Below are 21,205 nucleotides of genomic sequence, written 5' to 3' on the forward strand. Positions count from 1 at the left end.
TATCAATTCAGTTCAAACCCTGTACAGGTGACAGAAGCTGGGAGGTGTGGGGGTGGAAATTATAGAGTAAGCACATCTCAGGATAGTGTACTCAAGCAATTGACTGAAATCTGGCAGAATGGCTCTCCCTAAATTCCAGAATCAATACCTCATTGCAATGAGAGGTTCTCACCTCCTACATGTATTGCTTGAGGCTAACAAGTGCCTGTATTAGTTGACACTAGAGCCACAGCTTCTAAACACTTTAAAAAGGAACAAACCAGCCCCTCTTCACAGCCATGCCATCATTCTCCTTTTTCTCCCAAGTTTCTTTGCCTCCCCACCACTCCTTCCTATAGATGGCACCGTATTACCACGTTTTGAATGACATCCAGAAAAGGGTTTTGATTAATATATATTTAATCAAAGGAGAGGTTAACTGACAGAGGAACAAGCTGCTGGAGACAGAGCAGATAACAGAAGTCAAAATGCCTTCTTCTGGGAACTGCAGTAGGGTAAAGCTTGAGATGCCAGGATGTTATAACATAATCCAGAGTCTTTCCTCACCAGAAGGAGGGCCAACAGTCTGTTTACAAACTTAAATCCAGCTCCCATGCATTGAGGAAAACAGCAGTATTATTTCAAACCTTTGCTAGTCATGTGTGCTATGCTCCTCTTCCTTCCCATGAGAGAAGGAAACAAGTGCTTGCATCTCAGTACTTCCACCCAATCCAAAGCACCATCACTGTAAGGCTGATGCAAAAAGAAAGGAAGAGCAAATATCTTGGGGAGGACAGTCCTAAACCATTGCTGGAAGATTTACAAAAATGTAATATACAGTAAGTGATCTTGAGCAGCAGTACTGAAAGGTTTGTCTGCTCCAACCCCATCACTGAAGTTTATGAAGCAACTCATTTACCTTTAGGACTCAGTCATTTTCAGTAACCCAGAATAGAGACATTATTTACTTTACTAATAAGGTAATTCCCCTAACATCTGCAGCACTCAGCCATTTAACACAAGGCTGCTATTTGAGGTGGCAAAAGGAAACTGGGAGATACTGATTAGAAGTATATTAAATTACACTATCTTGCAAAGAGCACACTTTCTTAAAGATTATAGGGGATATTCTGACTGTTCAGAAGACTAAACACAGCCATAAAAGCTTGTAACAAGCAATGGTTGCTTTATATTTGTTAATTTACATCTTAAAGCAGACAAGGGACCTTACTGCAGAATGACGCTGCACAGACTATTCTCCCTTCAGCAAACACAATTGTTAATCTTTAAAGAATGAAGATTTTCACAACATAGACTTCATTTTACACTAAGTAAACCCATAGAATAATCAGACTTTATCCTAAATAAATATCCTGAATGAGCAATATTCTGCTTAAGAGTACAGATACAAAGAGTATCTGTATCTTATATAAAACATAAGGCAAGTGCAGTTTACAGAAATTGACAGAAGTCCCCCTTCAGTGAATTACATTGCTGTCACAAATGTAAAGTTCTATGACACATATTCAGATATAACACCAGATAGTGGTGTATTGTAGCAGTTGGTAAGCACCTATTCATCCATCAAATGAATATCTGATAAGAGATAGGCAGAATAGGCAGAGGTTTAGCCAGAGGTAAATACTAAAGCAACCAAGAAGAGATTTCTAACAGAATGGTAAATGTAACTGTCATTCTAACATTCTTCTCTTTGCTCATTACAATTATACAGTGCAGCAAATGTTTACATTTCAGTGTTTGGTCAGTAAATCTTGATTCTTTCTGAGGTTCCTTAGCCCATTTCTCACAGTTGCTTTCACCTCCCTTGTACAATAAATCAAATAAAATGAAGTCCTGTTCTCTGAACTCCAGATACCCCAATCTTAAGGTCAAGGATGTTTTTGCTACCACACCCATTTCTTTTAACCTCTCAATGCCCTTTGATCAAGGGCTGTTGGCATAGGAAGAGCGTTGCTACAGTTGATATTATCTGCAGCACTACAGCAGAAACATTGCTGCCAGCTGACACCATACTGGGTTTCTGCAAGGTGCTGCAAAACTTTTAAAATAATTTTAATCTACATAAAAATGGACCAAAGAGGCAAGACCAAAATAAAACCTCTGTTCTGAAAATTAAACACTTCATGTAATCCATGATGCAAGACAAAAACCACAAAAACAAAGTAAACCCCCCCAAAAATACAAATGAAAACAAAAAAAACCCCAAACAATAAAGGAAAGGCAGTGATTACCGCAAAACCATTGCAGCAAGGGAGTTACTATCCTAATACCTAAACAATTGTGATAAAAATGTTAATATTATGCACAGTAAGCCTCAGCTCATGAGGGAACCTTGATATTATTACTGGGGAAAAAAAGAAAAAGCAGAGAAAAGCAGACAACACAGCCTTATCCTTCTGAGGATGTATTTTCTGTATTTTTAAAACAGATTTACCCTTAGAGTATTCTGAGTATATTATCCTATTGCACTAAGCTGAGCACATTATGGCTCCACAAATGCTGCCTATTTCAACTTCCTGCCAGTTAAAAAGAAAAAGCACACACAGCCTCTTCTAAAGAATTAACTTACATCTTTTCTCTGTACAGCCATTGCTTTGCTGAAAGTTGAAGAAGGCAAGGTCAAATTGTATTCAGCACAAGCAAGGTTTGTTATAGTTTTACTTGTAAGGAATTTATTAACTGCAGACTCAACTTGTCTCCCACACAGGAGAATGCTCACCTTTCTAATGTTCTCATGATTTCCTGAGGTGAATGATTAATTTCACCATCATTACATATAAACTTCCCCTCTTTATGAATATTCACACTATAGCATAGTTAAAGAGGAAATTTGCAAGATTAAAAATTGATGATTTCCAAGTTTGTACTCAAATATTTCAGTGAACATTTCTGGTATATAATAAAAGTCATCAATTAACTTCCATTTCACTTTAAAGCCACAGAACCTGGCTCAGAAATGTACCATAGAAACTCACAGTCAAACATAAAGAGAAAGTAAGTTCCACAAGTCTCAAGCTTATTCATGTTTTACCTTCTTTCCCAGAAAGATGTTAAAGATGTCAAAACAATGTCTTAATAAACTAAATAATTTCAGTTGAATGCAATGGGCTAGACTTCTATAGTTAGTTACCTAACAAATGCATTTGCTTCCAGGAATCCTCTTGCTGAGTACCCTGAACTAATATTTGCAATAAACAAAATATACCTTGCACAAGAGGTTTGAAAAACATTGGCTTTTTCTCTGTACCAGTTCCTCACAGTCACATAAATGACTGTTCAGTTACCAAAGAAAGAGGATAAAGCAGAAAGAACACACATGATGGCTCAAACTACCCTCCCCACAAAAAACTGGCATTCATTTCATTTTCACGAAAAAGCAATCTACATGTACCTATATAAGAACACATATTTTACTGAAAGACACAGAAGTCAGACATCTTTGCAGAGAAAAAACAACCATCAAACTTTTACATTCAGTCCAAAATGAAATACTAAAAGTTCCCTTCTATAGCAGCAACTTGAATCCAGGAATTTCAGTTTTTACAGCAAACAAACACAGTCATTATGTATTTTTTATATTTTCACTAAAGTGAGCAGACATGGGAACATTTGCCTTAAAGTGAACAAAAAATTTACAAATACAGCCTCTTCAAGTGATGTATTACAAGACTTACATTTTTAAGTAGCATCTCTTCATTGTTCACAAAAACCACACCTAAATACAGTGATGAAAAAAATTCTGCTAACTTTGTAAGACAACAAGTATGGCTAAAAGGTGTTTTAGCTGGCAAATTAAGAATTCCAAATGTCTCCTTTAGTAGCGTAGCATACTGCAGAGAGCACTGCAATTTACACCATGGATTTGGCATGTTAAATTGTTGAATCTATACTGTTTTCCATCACTGTATTTATTATCAGGTTATTCTATTACCAAATTTAAGTTGCAGCCACCTTAACTCCATTATGTCATTCTATCTGCAAACAATTCAAAACATTCAAAATACGATATGCCATATTAGTTTGAAACATTAATAACAGTATTCCATCTTATTTTTATTTATTTTCAGAGAAATACATACCCTACTTGGTCTTTAAAACCATTGTTGAACAATCAGTACATGGCTGAACAGAAATAGTGTAGAGCTGATACTGACCCAAGGGTTACTGATGCAACTAATAGTAAAAGATTTAAATTACCTTCTGCATAAATTCATCAAGGACAGAAGGATTCCTAAACATTCCTTCTTGGCTACCTTCATTGCAAAATAAGTATTCTTTGTTTCCCTTCTTGCTGGGATTCTTCATTACTTAATGTCTGTGCAAATGGATGGTCTTTTATATCTTTTCTCTCCCCAAAAGACTGAATGTTTTCAGAGTGAGATTTTCAAAGAAGACACATACAATGTAAAGCCTTTCAAAAATTTTAAATATAAACCAACAAAAATCAAGGCACTTAATGTAGTTACATATGTGCAAAAAACATTATTAATGAGAATAATAAGGTCAAATCACAAAGTGAGATTATCAGCAAGAGTAAAATCTCTTTCTTTTACAGCTTTGGTTTGAACTTGCCAGAAACAAGCTTTTTCAGCATTTCAGAATTTTTTCCTTCTGGTGGTGACGGCCATCTGTCATGATCTGAGGAAAACAAATAAAAGAATTTACTTAGTTGATTGAGAAACTAGACATTTTACTTTTGTGTCCTCCCACTGCACAACTTCAGTGCCTTGAAGGGCACTGTTCTGGAGCCCATTTCTTACCGGGTATTTCTAGGCTATGGCCATACAAACTCTGGCCACCATCCATGACCATGGTTATCCCAGTTATGAATGATGCAGCTGGAGACAGCAGGAAACATACTGCAGGAGAGATCTAGCAAAAGAATGACACTTTAAAATCTTAATTTTAAAATCTCAAATTTTAATATTTCTTAAACTGCTGGGAATTGTTCATGTCAAAGAAGCTTGTGAAAACTTTGACAGTCAAGATCTAGTAAGATTTTCTACTTAGTAATGCAAACTGTAACAGTCTTAAAGCCATCCTTCCAGCCACAAACATCAAGCATTTAACAGAGGAAAAACAGAAAACTGTCACAGAGCAGCATCAGATACCAAAAAACAACAAAAAAAGGTTGATCAGTTTATCAAAGATGCCCATTCTTGCTGGAAGAGAGCTAAGTGCATTTAAGATACACTTTTTTCCTTAATATTCATTCTTTCAGTCCTTCCTGCTGAAGTCAACTTTTCCAATAAATAATGTCTACTATCAAACACTTCAGCTGTAAGAGGCAGCTGAATGAAATTTCCTGTATAACAGTGACTACTGGTTAAGTCTCTCACTTGGCACAACCACACATTGCTAGAAGCTTTCTTCTTTTTACATATTCCACCACAGTGCAAAAGCAAATCTTTTTTGTTCTCCATATAATGAAGTGGCTTCAAAATAGAGACATAGAAGTAGGCATATCAGAAGCATTCTGAAATACATTACCTCCTCAGGGACAGCTGACCTCTTGGCAGGAACCTTTGGTATGCTCTTTAACCAATCATTACACCTTGTTCTCCATAGTTTGCAACAGCAGTTTCCGAAAATACCAGTCCCTATTTAAAAACAGCACAGTGAGACTTACGTTCTCTTGCATACATTTAAACTAATCATTCTAAAATTGTCAAGTTGTCAGTACTGATTTTCTGTGGGACTGATCTATCTAAAGAGCACTTGAATACCCGTTTCTGAATGTAATGGCATAGTATAATTTATACAAGAAGGTAATTTGGCTGCTAGCCACATCTCTGTTCAAGCACAATAATTCTGATTATTCCAATTCTCTGCTGTCGCTTCAATAACACAAAAGTGGAGTACAAAAAAAGCTCAGATGCTGCTTTGAAATTTCAAGCATTTAATGTTAAATTACAGTAGGAAACTACAAAGCCTCAAGAATAAATTCTCAAAAGTTTCTTGTCATCTGTAGGAGCACAAGACTGATTTATTGTGAATTACAGAAGCGGACAAATTTCAGTCAGAATTCTGACTCTCCCTACTTAGCTGATCCAGAAGCAGAAAAAGATGACTGTGTTTGCTCTGGTAACCACACAGTCACCAGAGTGACTGGTGAGAAGGAAGTTTTGAGAAGGAAGATGGCAAAGTGAACACAGAGTTACATCCACCAGTTAGGACAGAACTTTTGGGACTCAAGTATAAGTAAAATAGCAAAATTTGAATTCACCCATGAAGCATATACTAAGATTTTGAAGATACCTGTATAATGTACGTGAAACTCCTTCTTTCAGAATGCTCACTTCCCTCTCTATGTATCCATTCCCTACACGTTACTCTCCTCCCATAAAGCAGTACCGATTTTGTATTGTATTGTCTGTATTGTTACCTGATGGGTCCACAAAGGTGACAGAATATTATTGTAACTACAACATGGACTTTTGTTACCACCATAGTAACAAAGCTAGCAAATACTTCTGAAAGAGCCAAAGCCCTGAAGTGTTTGCCTGTCAAAAACATCTTCTGACATGTGCTAAAATATCTAATCAGCATGATTCATTAGGTAATTAGCATGCCTGAAAAGTATATTCACATAATAATGCTGTCTTAATTACTTACTTCCCCAAGACTTGATAAATCAGAAAAAACAGATAAACAGGAAATACAAGTCAGTACATCTTAATATTTAACATGTCTCCAGATGAACTGGGTCTCACAACAGTTACATAAAAGCCTTTACCTGAATGATTAACATACATCTGCCATTAAGCATTCTATGCTATGCTAAACAAAGCAAGCCAGATGTTTTAGGACAAGAGGCACAACAGAATACACAGACATTCTACAAAAATAGTAGCAAGATCTTCCACAAGATCACTTAAACAAACATGACACTTATGACACTCACTGTGAGATAAGCTAAATTCTGACTGTAGAAGTAGCTGGACAAAATTTATGTTTCCTCTTTAATTTCAAGGGAGTAAATGTGCAAAATAAATTGTGGATAAGAGAAAATTACAACAGATCACACATTCTCAAATGTCAAGGCTAGAACTTCTATACAACTTTTGTATCTGCAGCACTACAAAATCTGCAGCTCTTTCTATACAGTTATTTAAAACAACTCTACCTGCTGTCTACTTACTCAGAAATGTGGCAGGCATATTTTAGTGGTTTCCTGTCTGCATGAATTTTTTATGAAAAAAAATCAAACCACACATTTTTATACATGATTTCTCTGAGAGAAGCTACACTCCAACTACAATCTCTTTATATGCCTAAAGCTAAACTAACTTAACATGTAGGAGACAAAGTAAAAGGCATTATGTGAAACATTCAGAGATTTTCAAAATAAGTTTGTACACATAGGTGGAAGCCATCAGTATACCTGAACCTCAAACAGAAAAGGTTTCCTGAACTCAGAAGTAAAGTATCCATTACTGAAACACATAGCATTCAGTAATTTTATGTCAAGGCTTTGTAAGACAGGTCACCAACTCCTACCAGTATTATTTCATTTAGCTATAAATAAACTAAAAACCGAGCGTGCCAAGTCAAGGCAGAAAGCAGAAGCAATTTTATCCCACATCCTCTGACTCATCATCCAAAAGTACGAAACACTGTCAAATGGTCCAAAGAATACAGTAAGGGAATTATAAATAAACAAATATATAAATAATCCACAAACAGTTGTACTGGTAATAAATTTAAAAACCTGTTTTGGTCCAAAAGCTCTAACTATGAACATATGTAATAGCTGATTTTAATCAGACTGTTTGCCATTACTTACAGGAGCAACGCTGTTGATTCTCACTCCACTGTGAGCCCATTCTAAAGCTAAAGTCTTGGTTAGGTTATCCACTGCAGCCCTTGCAGCTCCTGTGTGCCTATGGAGAAAAGAAAGCAAAGCAAGCATCTGTTCCCTTAGCTAGGTGTGTGCAGTGTTAATTCTACTGTAGCCCCATTAGGGTATTCAGAGTGGTTTTCTGTGGCTGGACCAAGCATCTGGAAGACAGACTCTCTAGTTTCCAAGTTTGACCATAGCTTCACTGTTTAAACAAGCCATGCTGTGATTTCCTGTCATTGCTAGAAATACTTAAAATCTCTTTCCCAATGCAACATGGATTCAGCTACACTACTGCAGGAGGAGGCTTATAAAAAGAGAAACAACTAAAGTTTAAACTGTGTAAAACTACCTGTAGCTTGCACAGGTAAAGAAAAACTTGGAAGAACAGTGGTCTGGAAGACTGTTTAAATCTTCTGACACACATGATTAAAGTAAATCACTATTCAGAAATTATTGTAGGTGGATGGAGATAGAGACACGAGACTCAGAGTGAACTCCTACACCTTGCTGCTGTAGGTAACCAGTCTGAAATAATTACAAGCTTGAACAAATGCAAACAAAATTACTGCAGTAATGAATTGTAGACAGTCATAGTCAGAGAAAATGAATAAATTTAGCTGCTTTAGCCTAGCAAAATAGACTAAGAGGAGATAGATACAATAGCTTTTCAAATACGGGAAAGAATACGAAAAACTTAAGAAAAACCTAAGATAACTTATTCATATGTTTAGGCCAGAAATACATAAACTCCTGACACACTCTAAGGAGACATGACAGCTTCTATGTTCAAAATTAATAATTATAAAAAAACTCATACCAGGTGACTTTTGGAATGAGTGGTAGCTGGACTTGTAAAGGTATATCTTTTTCAACAGTACATTTCTGCAAGAATTTCCAACTCAATTTAATTTGGAAGTAGTTTTGTCTAGCCCTCGTTACTTAGGAGAATTTTTTCCACCATTATTCAGAATGAGCTTGTTTTTCCTCTTAATTCACTCAAATTGAAACAAATAGGCAAATATGCCTATTTGCCATGACAGTTGAACAAGATACCGCAGTGGAGATACTCAAATAACTGTAGCTGCAGCACCACCATGTGGATCTATGTATTTATTCTCTACTGTGAAGAACAAGCTAGTGAGAAAATATGCTGCTGTTCCTTATAAGTGTTGGTTTTGAAAGCATTCAACCCTGAATGAGGATGAAGAGAGATAACACAATACTTGTTCAAAATATATTTTTCTATTTCTTCAACAGAAACTCAATTTCCAAGTTAAAAAAAAAAAAAGGAAAAAAACCAAAAAAAAAAATCCCAGAATAAGGAGCCATTTCCAATTAAAGCTTCACTGGAAAGTCTTGCTTCATAGTTTCTTACAAACAAATGGAGAGAGACCAGAGATGCCATCTACTGGATTATTAAGAGATCTCCACACATACAGCCAAGTGATACTCCTGCTCTCTCTTGACCTAACTACTGTATTTCTACACTCTGCTGCTGCCAAGTAAACACCTTTCTGAGGTGTTTAGGAACAGTTAGTACTTCTGGGAGGAAACTATAGGAAAGTATAAAAAGAAAATATATATTACGGGAAAGCCATTTCTCACGGCAGCAGTAATGTTGACAATGGCTCCTCCATGTTCCTGCATCCAGGCATTGTACACTGTATGAAGGAGGAAGATAACCTATAAATATCAGAAGAAATGTATAAAATGAACTCACCAACTGGAAACCAAATTTGGAGTCTTAACTGTAACCACACTACACATTTGTCATACTGGTTTGGAGAAACAATTGCTGCTTGTACCACAGCCTTGACAATCCAGAGGTGATGCCATGTGGAAACAGGCATGGCCCAGGTAAGGCTCAAGGATTGTAAAGAAGCGCTTGATGGAAATCAAGATTGATTTCATGTTTCCATGTAAATTACTTTGATTTCCACATTCCAAATGCTATCTGAGAATGACATACCATACTTAAATTTAAGCCTAAATATATATCCCTGAAGAAACTATTTTCCTATGTTACACAGTGAATACAGGCCATGAAAGCGAAGTGGTTTTCTTATAGTCTTAAATGAGTAAATGAGTATCCAAGTCAACTGACTTCCCAAACCAGAAGATCATGCTTGCCTAAATGTCTGTAATGTCTGTATCTATGAACAAATGTAATATACCACTTAATGCAAAGCTTTGGATGAGATTCAGGAAAACAAATACCCAGTCAGATAAGTGCATGAAAAGAAGAATTCATACAACTCAAAGAATCACTAGGTTGGAAGAGACTGTCAAGATCATCAAGTCTAACCCATGCCATAACACCTCAACTAAACCACGGCAATGAGTGCCATACCCAGTCTTTTTTAAAACACATCCAGGGATGGTGACCCCAGCAGGCCATTCCAGAACTTTATCACTCTTTCTGTAAAAACCTTTTCCTAATATCCAACCTATATTTCCCTTGACGCAGCTTGAGACTAGGGAGACTTGACATTTCTGGTATTTCTGTAAAACACAAAACCAAATAAACATAAAAAGCTTAATGCTCAGACCTTACCTGCTTTGCAGCAATAGAAGGTCCCTGTCAGATTTGTGTCTATCACAGCACTCCAGCCTTTTGCACAGATGGCTTCAGAAGGACTTGCAAACTGGCCCCCTCCATTATTCACCAGGAAGTCAATTGTCCCATGCAGACTCAGTGTAGACTTCACCAAAGCTTCTACCTGAAACAGTATTTGTTAGTGTGGTATGCTGATTAAGGGCTACACCCAATTTTGTTCTCAGACAGTATTTTCTCCCTCATGCCCTTTTCACAGAAAAAGAGGAGGTCTAGCCTTCAGAGAGGCTGTAAGATTGGTATGACAGGTTTAGGCAGCCAAGAAGGACTGGGCTGTATCCATGTTTACTTAGGAAATTTTGCTGGTATAATGCAGGTGCTGCATAGAACACCAGCACCCAAAGAAGAGGGGATTTAAGCTGCCAAAGATTTGTAAAATCAGACACAAAAGCCCACTACATATGACCTACTAAGAATCTCCTGATGCTTTTCAGAAGAGTGGGGGTGTTCACATGAGATCTGCAAAAAGTTCCGTATTATAGCTACTGTTATTTTTATCTGACCATATACATGATAATTTTAAATAGAAATCCTAACTCATCTTGTCGAGTTTTATCATCCTTACCTAGAAGTTTAGTATGTTCACTACAGCTCTGACATATGAGTTAGCAATAGCTGGTCTTCTTACACAGAGTAAGAAGGTTAATTACCCTACAAAACATGAAGTCTAAAAAATGCTGGAAATACAAGTTGTTTTGTTCAGCAAAACTATTATTGCAAGATAGTAGTAAGAACTCCATAGCAACAACTTAATAATTTAATATTTATCTCAAGAAACAGGAAATGGGACAACACGACTGTTTCCTGCTTACATCATCAATCATAACTAGATACCATGCATCAGTTATTCCTACTCAAGCATATATAAAAAGATAACCTAGCATCTGTGGTCAAAGAAAAACACAGAACAAAAAAAACCCTAAAAAACCAAACAGGTGGAACAATGCTGCCACTCAAACAGACTGGGCTAAGGGAAGATATCAGTCAGCCTTTCTCTGTATTGAGTTAGCAATAGAACACCAGAAACAAAAAAAAGTGCAAGCAATGCATTATCTGTATATCACAATGAGTGTCACCAACCCAGTCTCACAAAGGCTGCCTTACTATTTACTTACTAATCTTTTATTTCTAACAGCACAGAATGCTTCAACAGGACAATATGGATCCTGTAAGGATGCACCTCTTGAAAGAAAAAAACCCTAAACAAACATATAATGACATAAAAACTTGTGCCTGCTGAGAAAATAGTAATTTCAATACCTAACTTCCATCTTCAAATTCTGAATGTCATCTTATTACTCACTTATTAGTCATTGCAGGTAGTGGGATATGAGGAAAAAACACAGAAAACTAAAACATCTGTGGCAGCAGTCCCAAACTCACAGCTTGTGAGAACAGCCACACCACAAGGACATTCCAGCATTTACTTTTCTCTTTTTGTGAGCAAAGGAAAGTTATGTCTGGCTAGGCAGCAAAAGTTATGCTTTGCTCAGCAATATCAAACTCTTCTCCCTGTCAGTCTGAGAATGTTGCTTTGAATATTATTCTCTGTAAGTCACTGAAATATGGGCTCATTTATAAAACAGAAATGGTTTCAGTACAAAGAAGATTTGAACAAACTAAGGCTATTAGACTGTGGAAAGATGAGAGAGAAGAAAAAACACTAAGAATGATAAAGAAGAAAAGACTGAAAACTAATTAACAAGAAAAATCCACTGAGAAGAGACATTAAAGCAGCTTTTCAACAGATGGACAAAATGTTTGTTTTTCATGCTATAGCATATCAATTCAAAATGGTTCATATGTTGCACTTAAGGAACTGTTGTTGTTCCTACGTGTTGCACCATATTCTCACGAAAAGCAAATTAAAAACCCAACCACAACAAACGCATATCAGTTCTGCTTTCTGAAAGCCAGGAAAGGCCAAAAGGCTCTCCAGGGACAGCTCAAAAGGCTCCAACTGTAGCAATCTTCACAAAGTCTTCTGTGCTGTAGAAAAGCATCACTGCAGTGCTTCTCTCAGTTACAATAAACATGGTGACAGCAGCCAGCAGCACAGGGAGAAGGAGGGTCTGGTAGAACATATTTAAATCACAGTGACTACTAAAGAAGATTCTTTTCTATTGCTATAATTAAAATATCCACTTGGAAAGAACTTCTAAGAAAAGCTATTAAAGACTCTCTTTGGAAGCAAAGCAAAGCTGCATGAAGTAAAGCTACTAGTTTAAGACTTTTTCTTCTGGAAAAAAAAAAGAACAAAATCAGGCACTTCAGACATAAGCAGAAGATTGGAACATTGCAATAAGGAACTTTTGTGTGCGACTGCAACTTAGAGGTATTATGCAGTAGCACTTTCAGACAACTGAGATGACAGCAGTCACTGAGTCAGGGAAAGGACAAATGTCCACATGCATTCACAGGTCACCTTGAGTAAGCAAAACACACAGGCAAACACTGCAGAGTGTTAGAGATTTGTGATTTGGTGGCTAGAGCTAATAGGCATTCTGGCACAGTGGTAACAGGTATTTTTAGTGTGTTACTGCTGTGTTATTTAAAAGTACAACAACAGGAATGTCTTATCCACAACTCCCCACCAAGCCAGTCTTTCACTACACGCTTCACACAGACAGACATTAAGTATTTATAAACCAACTGAGCCTATGCTAAGCTATAAAGTTTATTGGAAAAGAAAAGCTACCAGTGAGCTCAGACACAAGGTATGTGCTACGCAGCATCATATTGAGTCTGTCTGAAGTTGTCTTGTTGATGCCCAGCTGACAGATTTTACCCTCGGGGTCTGATCCAGCAGCAGGTTCTGTTGCTGGAGTTCAAGTATGGAAAGGAGACACCATGAAGAGAATTCTGAATTGCTGACTTCAAGAACAGCTGTGGCCTACCAGAAGTACAAGGATTTATCTTCCACTTACCTAGATATGTAAGCTTCTACTTATCTAGGTGCCAGTTAAAGAAATGTTTGTCCACAGAGTACTGCAAAAAGGCTTTAAAAGTGTAAGGATTTAAAGAGTACTGCTGCCTGTCTCAAAACACTGTCAAGGCCACAGAAGGAACTTACCCTAAGATGATAAGCCACCAAAGCAGGAACTTGAGAAAAGCATAGAAGGGAGGAATTTGCAACAGGAAAGCATTAGTTCCAGGCCTAGCAGAGGTAAGATCATGTTAGAACATCTTGGTTAATGCATCCAGACAAAAATGCCCACTGTGGCAAACTGTGGGAAAGGAAGCAACTGCTCATACACATCACCCCAAGTTAGGGGAATGGCACCTGTGGCCACCCCGTGGGTAATTGAAACTTGGCCAGTGTGAAGGTGGTGCCTCCAGAAGACTGACATTACACTGCTGCATCCACAACTTGTGACTATCATCTGCTTGGTTTCTGTCTCTCTCGGTCTCTCTCCCTCCCTTCTTCCCCTTAATTCAGGCATTCATTCTTCATGTCTTGTTCCTGTCAACAGATTTTGCTGTAGCTCAAAATTTAAGACACGAAAAAGAGATAAATAAAGATACACATGCACAAGAAGTGGCTGGTTTGCATCTCAGCAAAAGAAAAAAAAAACTGATCTGCTCTCAACACATTATGAGGCCAGGAAATATGCAAACAATGAAAATCGCTTCAGCTTCCTAATCACTAAGAAGCAACATCTATCATATATACACACTCCAAACCACAGGAAAAGGGAACAGGTGAACAGTTGATGCTCCATGATAAGGCCCTATGACAGAATATAGAAATATATGCTGATGACAACATAGAGAAATCTTAGGTCCTCTTATCCCAGAACCCTCTACTCTGCCATTTTTAAAAATAAACCAGGTTTTTTATCCTTTACAGAACACTAAATGGAAAACTAGTCAAAAGCAGCAGCAAACTCATGACAAAAATAAGCCTGACAGCTTATGCAGTGGTTGAAAATCCTCCATCAAGCAGGATTATTTCTTGCACATTAAACAAAAAGTAAGCTTTGCTAGAAAGCAGAAGGACTTCTGAGGATGAAGATTTAGAGACTTAAAAATATGAATTCACTAAGCTATTTCCATGACATCTGCCATCAAGTTTCTGCAGTAATTAATTCACTGCACCTTCTTTGCCTCTTCCTAGGCTAGAAAGAGCTCCAGCAAACATCCTGGACTACATGATGAGGGATGAACCTTCTAATGCTTGAATTTCACAGATCCAAACTAGAGGCATGAACCGTGTCATCTTCAAAGCAGGTCAGTTACTTTAAGATTTGCAATAGGAGGCAAAAAATAATTTTCTGGCAATTTGAAAGCACCTTCATCTTTCTTAAATTTTCCCTATTCAATGTCCCTCCCTCCAGTTTATAAAATTCAAACCAGGACAAAATTTATAGAGGCCTTTAGAGAAATGCAGAACAACTAATGGAGAAGGAGGGCTTAAAAAAATGTAATATAAAGAAATGGCTTGTTCCTACAGGTGATCAGGGTGGATTCCTTTAAAACAAAGATTTACTCTTAGAAAGACTTCTGAGATGTCAGAGAAAATTATATATTAAATGAATTATGTAGTTCTTCAGGAAACTTCCTGGGCTTTGAAGCTTGTGATAGATCACTTCTGACATCTAAGGGAGTTTGAACTCCTATTTTTTTTTTTCCTGTTGAAACATTTATAATGTTTTTCTCCTGTACATGTTCTTTGGTACCTGGTATAAGAACTAATAAGGAGGATGTAGTGACTCACACAGAATTCTTGCAGAGGCTGCTCCTCTCTACCCAGCAACGTGCTCCTGTGATTTCTGAGGTAAATACTCTTCACTCATACTAAGCTGAAAGCAAACAATGAGTTGTAATGTTACTAATGAGTACCACAGAGCCAACACAGTTGTAACTAGTCTCACTTCTTTCGTGAGGAAAACCAGAAGTTGACATGTCCTCCCATCCCCTCTTCCACTGTAACAGGAAACTAGCTGTTCCTGTATTTATGAAAAAGTGAAGTGAGTTATATTACTGTGTTACCTCTACTCACTATTTGCCTCCTAGGCTAGAAAAATCCTTATCATTTTTTACTGATTCCTGTTTCTATGACTCCAAGTCCCAGGCACTAAATTTTAAGTTAAGACTGGAGTAGGTTTTGAAAGTGGATGTATAATACTCTTTGAATCAAAGAAAAAGCCCAAAGGTACTTTTCCTCCAGTTTCCACAAGGCAAGCAAGTGCAAATTAGGAAAAAAGTAGTTTTCACCATTGTTGCTCTAGGAAACATAATAAATAAGCAATAGTAAGCAGTAGAAGGTGGAAAACCTGCCATATACCTCAGTTCTGACAGTTCTTAGCAGTGTAAGTTAACAATTGTTAATTTGAGTTTATCTAGTTTACACTTACAAACCAAAGTACCTAAGTGTAAGAAAGCCCTATCCTCACTTCAAATTTGAGAGCTGAAAAAACAAATTTCTGGTCAAACAATAAATTTAGAAATTAAATAACACATGGCCAGGATTTAGCAATCTTTGAGAATCTCAGCATTAAGAAGAGAACAGAGCCAGAGAGGCACAAGCTAAAGAACAAAAAATTACAGGATGTCTCTAACCAACAAAATATATGGTCTTGGAGATGGGCATCTGAAATGGAGAAATATCTACCAGGTACACAAGTTCTTACGTTAACATGCAACAGAAATTGCATTCATTATTCAGATTGCCAGCAAAAGGCCCATGAAATTTTCATACTAACATTTTTATAAGTAGGACTTTAACAGAAATAAATAACAGCAGTTGCAGAACTGACGTGAGTCAAACTATAAGACTAAATCAATAAGTGAAAAGTTCAAAACTAGAGTTTAATTTGCCTTTTCCCTCTGAAGTCTCTCCACTGATAGGAGACATCCAATAGAAGCTTCACTAATATCATATGAAAAGTTCTAGGAAAGTTCTGGTGTGCCTGTAAATGGGCAGAGTTTAAATTTGAAACACGACAATTCTTGCAAAGACAGAAGTTTCTTCAAGTATCAGTATGGCTAATCATTACACAGAATAATGCCTAAACTCTTTACAGAGCATTATAAAGAAGGCTTGAAAATCACCTTCAAAAATTTCCAAAGCCACTTAAGCCTGTTTTGTCAAATAGGTGTTTAGCCACAATTAAGAAGGAAACAAAGAAGAAACAGCAGTTTAGTGGAGATTACCCCATTTCACCATCCAAGCAAGCCCCAAACCATCTCCCAGAAGGCTGTAGATCCTACTAATCAATTATGCACTGATACAAAAATAAGATTCACCTGCAGAAGGTTATTAAGCATGCCAGGGTACTTTCTACAAGAAACAGACCTGAAAAAAGGCCTAAACCTTATTTCCTCTTTACTGCTCCTCTTTCCTGTAGCTTTAATCATGCAAGTTGACCTCTGACATCTGCCATAACCTATTATGTTGCACTGCTGATGCCAGTAAATACACAACTAAAATTCAATGCTAGGTGAAGTGACATACTGCAGAGCCCCAGGGTTCATCTACTTCAGGAGAGAAAGTCTGAGTAGATCATTATAAATATTTTATGGCATGAACTGCTCCACAAGGGAAGAATTTTAATTTTTATTTGTTTTATGTCTATATCTTAGGATATTTCCAGAATCCTTATAACTACTGAAGGTCATTAATGTCTAGGTTAAGGGAGACCTTGAGTGGTTTAGAAAAATGAAGCAATCAGTGGTTATTGGAAAATTTTCTAGCTGTCTTCAAAAAATCAAAAATCCAACCTGAAGTTGGACTTTTAAATATTTAACTACAGAGATAAAAAGAATTAGGAGGTGCATGCAGACTTCTGAAGAACCTGGATTATGAACTTTTGCTCTTGATCTTCCATTTTCTGTAATATGAAGAAAAGATTTAAAAATCAACTTGAACAGTAACAGAGTTTGCAATGAGGCACACCTCAAACTGTAACCAAAATTTCTGACATGGCCAAAATATTATATAGCTGTGGGGGGTTTTGGCTTTACTACAAGCCAAACTGACAATGCAGGGCAATTGTGTCAAGTCACAAGCAGTCGGATTCCATGCTATGCCTTCCTGTTTGAAGGAACTATTCTGAGGTTTCCATCTTCACAAGTTTACACCCCCTCACTTCCGTCACAGCAATGTGACAAAGAATCATACTAAGTGGGCTCTGGCTTGCTGTAGAACATGCCAGTTGCAAGGCCTGCATCTCCCAGAAATACCTGAAATATGTAAGCATGGTCAGAAAAATATTTGCCAATATTTACAAATACTTTTTTGCTTAGGTGGCTAACAAATGTCTTCCCTTGGGAAGTACACCTAACCATATCAATTTAACTGATCTTTGCTCCACCTTTCCCCTGATCCTACTCTTGAGAAGGCCAGAAATCTTTAGAGATCTGACAATTTATATACAATATGCTTTCAGTATGTTAAGCCCCAGAACAAGGTCACTCATCTTCACCTCTTTTTCTTTGCGGATATTGCACTCTATGGGGGTCACTTGGGCAGGACTCATGGAAGCAAGTCTGGCATTGAGCTCTTCTGCAGCAGCTTTTAATCGGTCAAATTTACGAGAGGCAATAACAACACTGCAACCTGTAAAGACAAAACGAAACATTCAGCTAACAAAATTATGCTTTTTTTTAGTAACATCATGGCGATATCTTGTAGGATGTGCATTTATTAGTCACTGACTAGGAAATACAGTCTTGAAGTTCTTGCAAAAAAGAGAAATGGCTGATGTCAGATGCTTCTTAGCAACAAGATCCCTCTGTGCCAGAAAAAGAGCAATTGAAAAAAAAAGTCCACAAGATTTCCTCTCCTTCCTGCAGAAGGGAAGATAGCCTGTGAGTTGCAGAGTCAGCAAAGCAGATTTCAGACATCACTTCTGCTGCTTCTGCTCACAGCTGCCTCATTTATCAATTAAGTGATTTAAAGATGTTTCAGCAGATCTTGATTATAAAAAATGCTTGCTCTTAGAACCACAAAAATAATCTTCTTGTACAACTGGCAGTAATTTTGACTAGCAATGAGTAAATGCAATTGTCTGGTTTTTAACTCTACAGCGACTGAAGGAAAGGATAATAGCCTCACAAGATTAATCCCTATCTGCAGTCTACAGACAGTGGGAACAGACCCCTCCCTGTGGCACTGCAGAATCCTAGCTGAAGAAAGGATAGAAAAAAAAATAAGGCAGGAGCTCAAGTACTCTTTTTTTTTTTTTTTCCCCCAGCATTTGGAGGCAGAACAATTCATTCTACAGAGAAAAAACAATGCAGGTGCCAACTTTAAGTCAAGCACTCACGCCAAAACCATTTGAATTTCTTCTGTCACACCAGTGGACTCAGGACAGCTTTAAGGCTTCAGTAATTGATACTACACAGACTAAACCAAAGGACACCAAATTAATTCCTAGTGCAAATCCAGCAGGCATGCAATATCATGCAATGGATTAGCAAATTATTAGCCAAGCAGACAAGGAGGTCTTGCTCCTTCCATCATTTTAGCAATTCAGCAGAAGTAATCTCTCCTTCATATCACGTCTGCTTCTCATCTGCTTTAATATAAATCACCCTCAACCAGCCAAAAAAAACAAAGGGAAAAGTTAACATCTTGCCAGGTGTGAGGGTTCCCCCCCCCCCACCTCTGTTGCAGAGTGGAATTTGGCCTCTCATATGATCAAGCAAACACCAGAATCAACTCAAAATAACTAGGGGGAGGAAAGAGCGGCAAGCTGTTCATTTGATCAGGTTGTCTTGTGAAACTATATGTTAAAAAAAAATTAAAAATAGAGAAGTTTAATTCTTCCAGGGGGAAGCTTTACAACTACATATCCTTAGGAATAGGAGCTTCACCTTTAATTAGTGGCCATCTTAAAACAACACATATAAAACCAGTAGTCTCTGATGTCTCCTGATTTTTTTTAAAATTAAGAATTCCAGTCACTTGCACAACCACCTAACTAAAGCAAAGTTCATAACATGCCACACACAATTACCAATTAACACAAAATACTGAATCACCCAGTTGTATTTACCAACTTAAGTGCTTATAAATACACACATTGATATAGAATAAGGTCCAGTAAGAGACTATATTTTTGCTAAGTGTACTGATTGGGAGAGGGAGAGATTCTAATTACTGAAGAACATTTGGTACATACTGTGCAAGCTGACAATGTCAATTAATTTTCTTCACAAAGAATGACCAGACCATTTCCTGATAGGGTCAGGGAAAAGGGCACAAGTTTCCAGATAAAAGGTTTAAATTTGCCCAGAAGGCCTCAAAGGAGACAGGTTATATAAACAATGTATATCATGACTAGCATTATGTGTCTGCTCCTATGCCTGTAAGTGCCAGTCTCCCTTAGCTGAAGTGCAGAGTATGTATGGAAATAGTTCCTAATCATTATCTTGTCAGTAATAACCAGCAAGTCTACAGGTAAGGAAGATTACTCAGTCAGTTTTAGGCCCTGCATATCCCTTTCTTAATTTTTCATTTTCTTTCTTAATTTCTTCATGTCCTTTGTATAGATTTGTTTTCTATTCTGTTCTATTTAAGCTGTTACGGACACACTCCTGTTACTGTATTTTACTTGAGGAAAACAGCAAAGATCAAATTAAGCACAATTTTAAGATAACTGGGTAACATCACCAACCAACAGTGTGATGATGCTTAAAAAGTACCTCTTTAAAGCAGCATGTAAGGACATCTGAAAAAAAAAAATCAAAGCTCAGTTCCCCAGTAATACAAAGGTAGCAGAACTAATCCTCCATTCAGCTCTACAAAGCAATCGGAAAGCTGCGGCACAAAGGCCAGGAGAGACAGAGATGTCTCCCAGCACAGCCTTAACAAAGAAAGCCCTTTACGATGCAGTGCAGTGGTGCACATTCCAACAATGCAAACCAGGGGAGTGTGACACCGAGAGCTGTAACACTAGCGTTGGTATTCTGAAGACGCTGAATCTAATAATGACAATAAACTATCCAAACCCAGTCTGATGCCGATGATCCCTAGCACTGATGTTGAAATCTGCAGGAAAGGTGTTGCAAAGTGGATGTAGGAGTCATTTCTACCTCTCCTGGTCTCATATAAGAAAGTCAGGAGACTGCCTTTCACTCTAGGTTTTATCACTTCGCTATATTCAGCGTGGAAAGAAAATGCTACGCCGTGCATCATGAAGATGTTCTTCAAATTCAGGACGTTCCAGAAATCGCAGACACTGTGAGAAGCCCCACGTCTCTAAGATGTTACTGTGCGGGAGCAGTTTAAGGAAACTGCTCTCTAAGAGTCAAGGTTCAACAACCCCGTAAATCCTCCAGCTGGAGCAAGAGGAGCCCTCACTGAAGGGAGAGTCTGAGAGAAAGGGTCCTCGTTTAACATAACCTCACTGACCTCTGTGTTTAAAACAGCGAGCGTTTTGCGGGCCAAAAGGCACAGTCGGACATCAACCTCACCTCGCACCCCTTGCTGACTCTGTCACAATGTCCCACCCACGGGCTCCTTGCACCGACAGCCCCCAACAGGCAGCACAGCCCGCGGGCACTTCCATTCGGCCCCTCAAACTCCACCCGCCCTCCCAACACCCGCCTGGCCCCGCGGCCCCACCGGGGCTTCCCGCGGAGCCCGCCCCGCGCCCACCTAGCGCCAGCAGGTCGGCGGCGATGGCCCTGCCGCTGCCGGTGCCGCCGCCGGTGACAATGGCGACCCGCCCGCGGAGCAGCCCCGCTGCCAGCAGCCCGCGCCCCGCCGCCGCCATCTTCCCTCCCGCCGCCTGGGCCGC

General features: G+C 38.2%; 1 protein-coding gene across 1 annotated transcript; it reads right to left on the bottom strand.

Annotated features, from left to right (window-relative positions):
• Positions 1-3,388: 3,388 nt before the first annotated feature.
• Positions 3,389-21,195, bottom strand: PECR (peroxisomal trans-2-enoyl-CoA reductase). Its single transcript, XM_072932043.1, is given in 9 exon segments — positions 3,389-4,638; positions 4,761-4,872; positions 5,491-5,546; positions 5,549-5,600; positions 7,787-7,912; positions 9,431-9,504; positions 10,398-10,563; positions 17,885-18,018; positions 21,064-21,195. Coding segments are annotated over 9 exon segments (927 nt in total). The 5' UTR covers positions 21,182-21,195; the 3' UTR covers positions 3,389-4,549.
• Between the last annotated feature and the right edge of the window lie 10 nt (positions 21,196-21,205).

Source organism: Taeniopygia guttata, chromosome 7 (genome assembly GCF_048771995.1).
Source record: "Taeniopygia guttata chromosome 7, bTaeGut7.mat, whole genome shotgun sequence".
NCBI lineage: Eukaryota > Metazoa > Chordata > Aves > Passeriformes > Estrildidae > Taeniopygia > Taeniopygia guttata.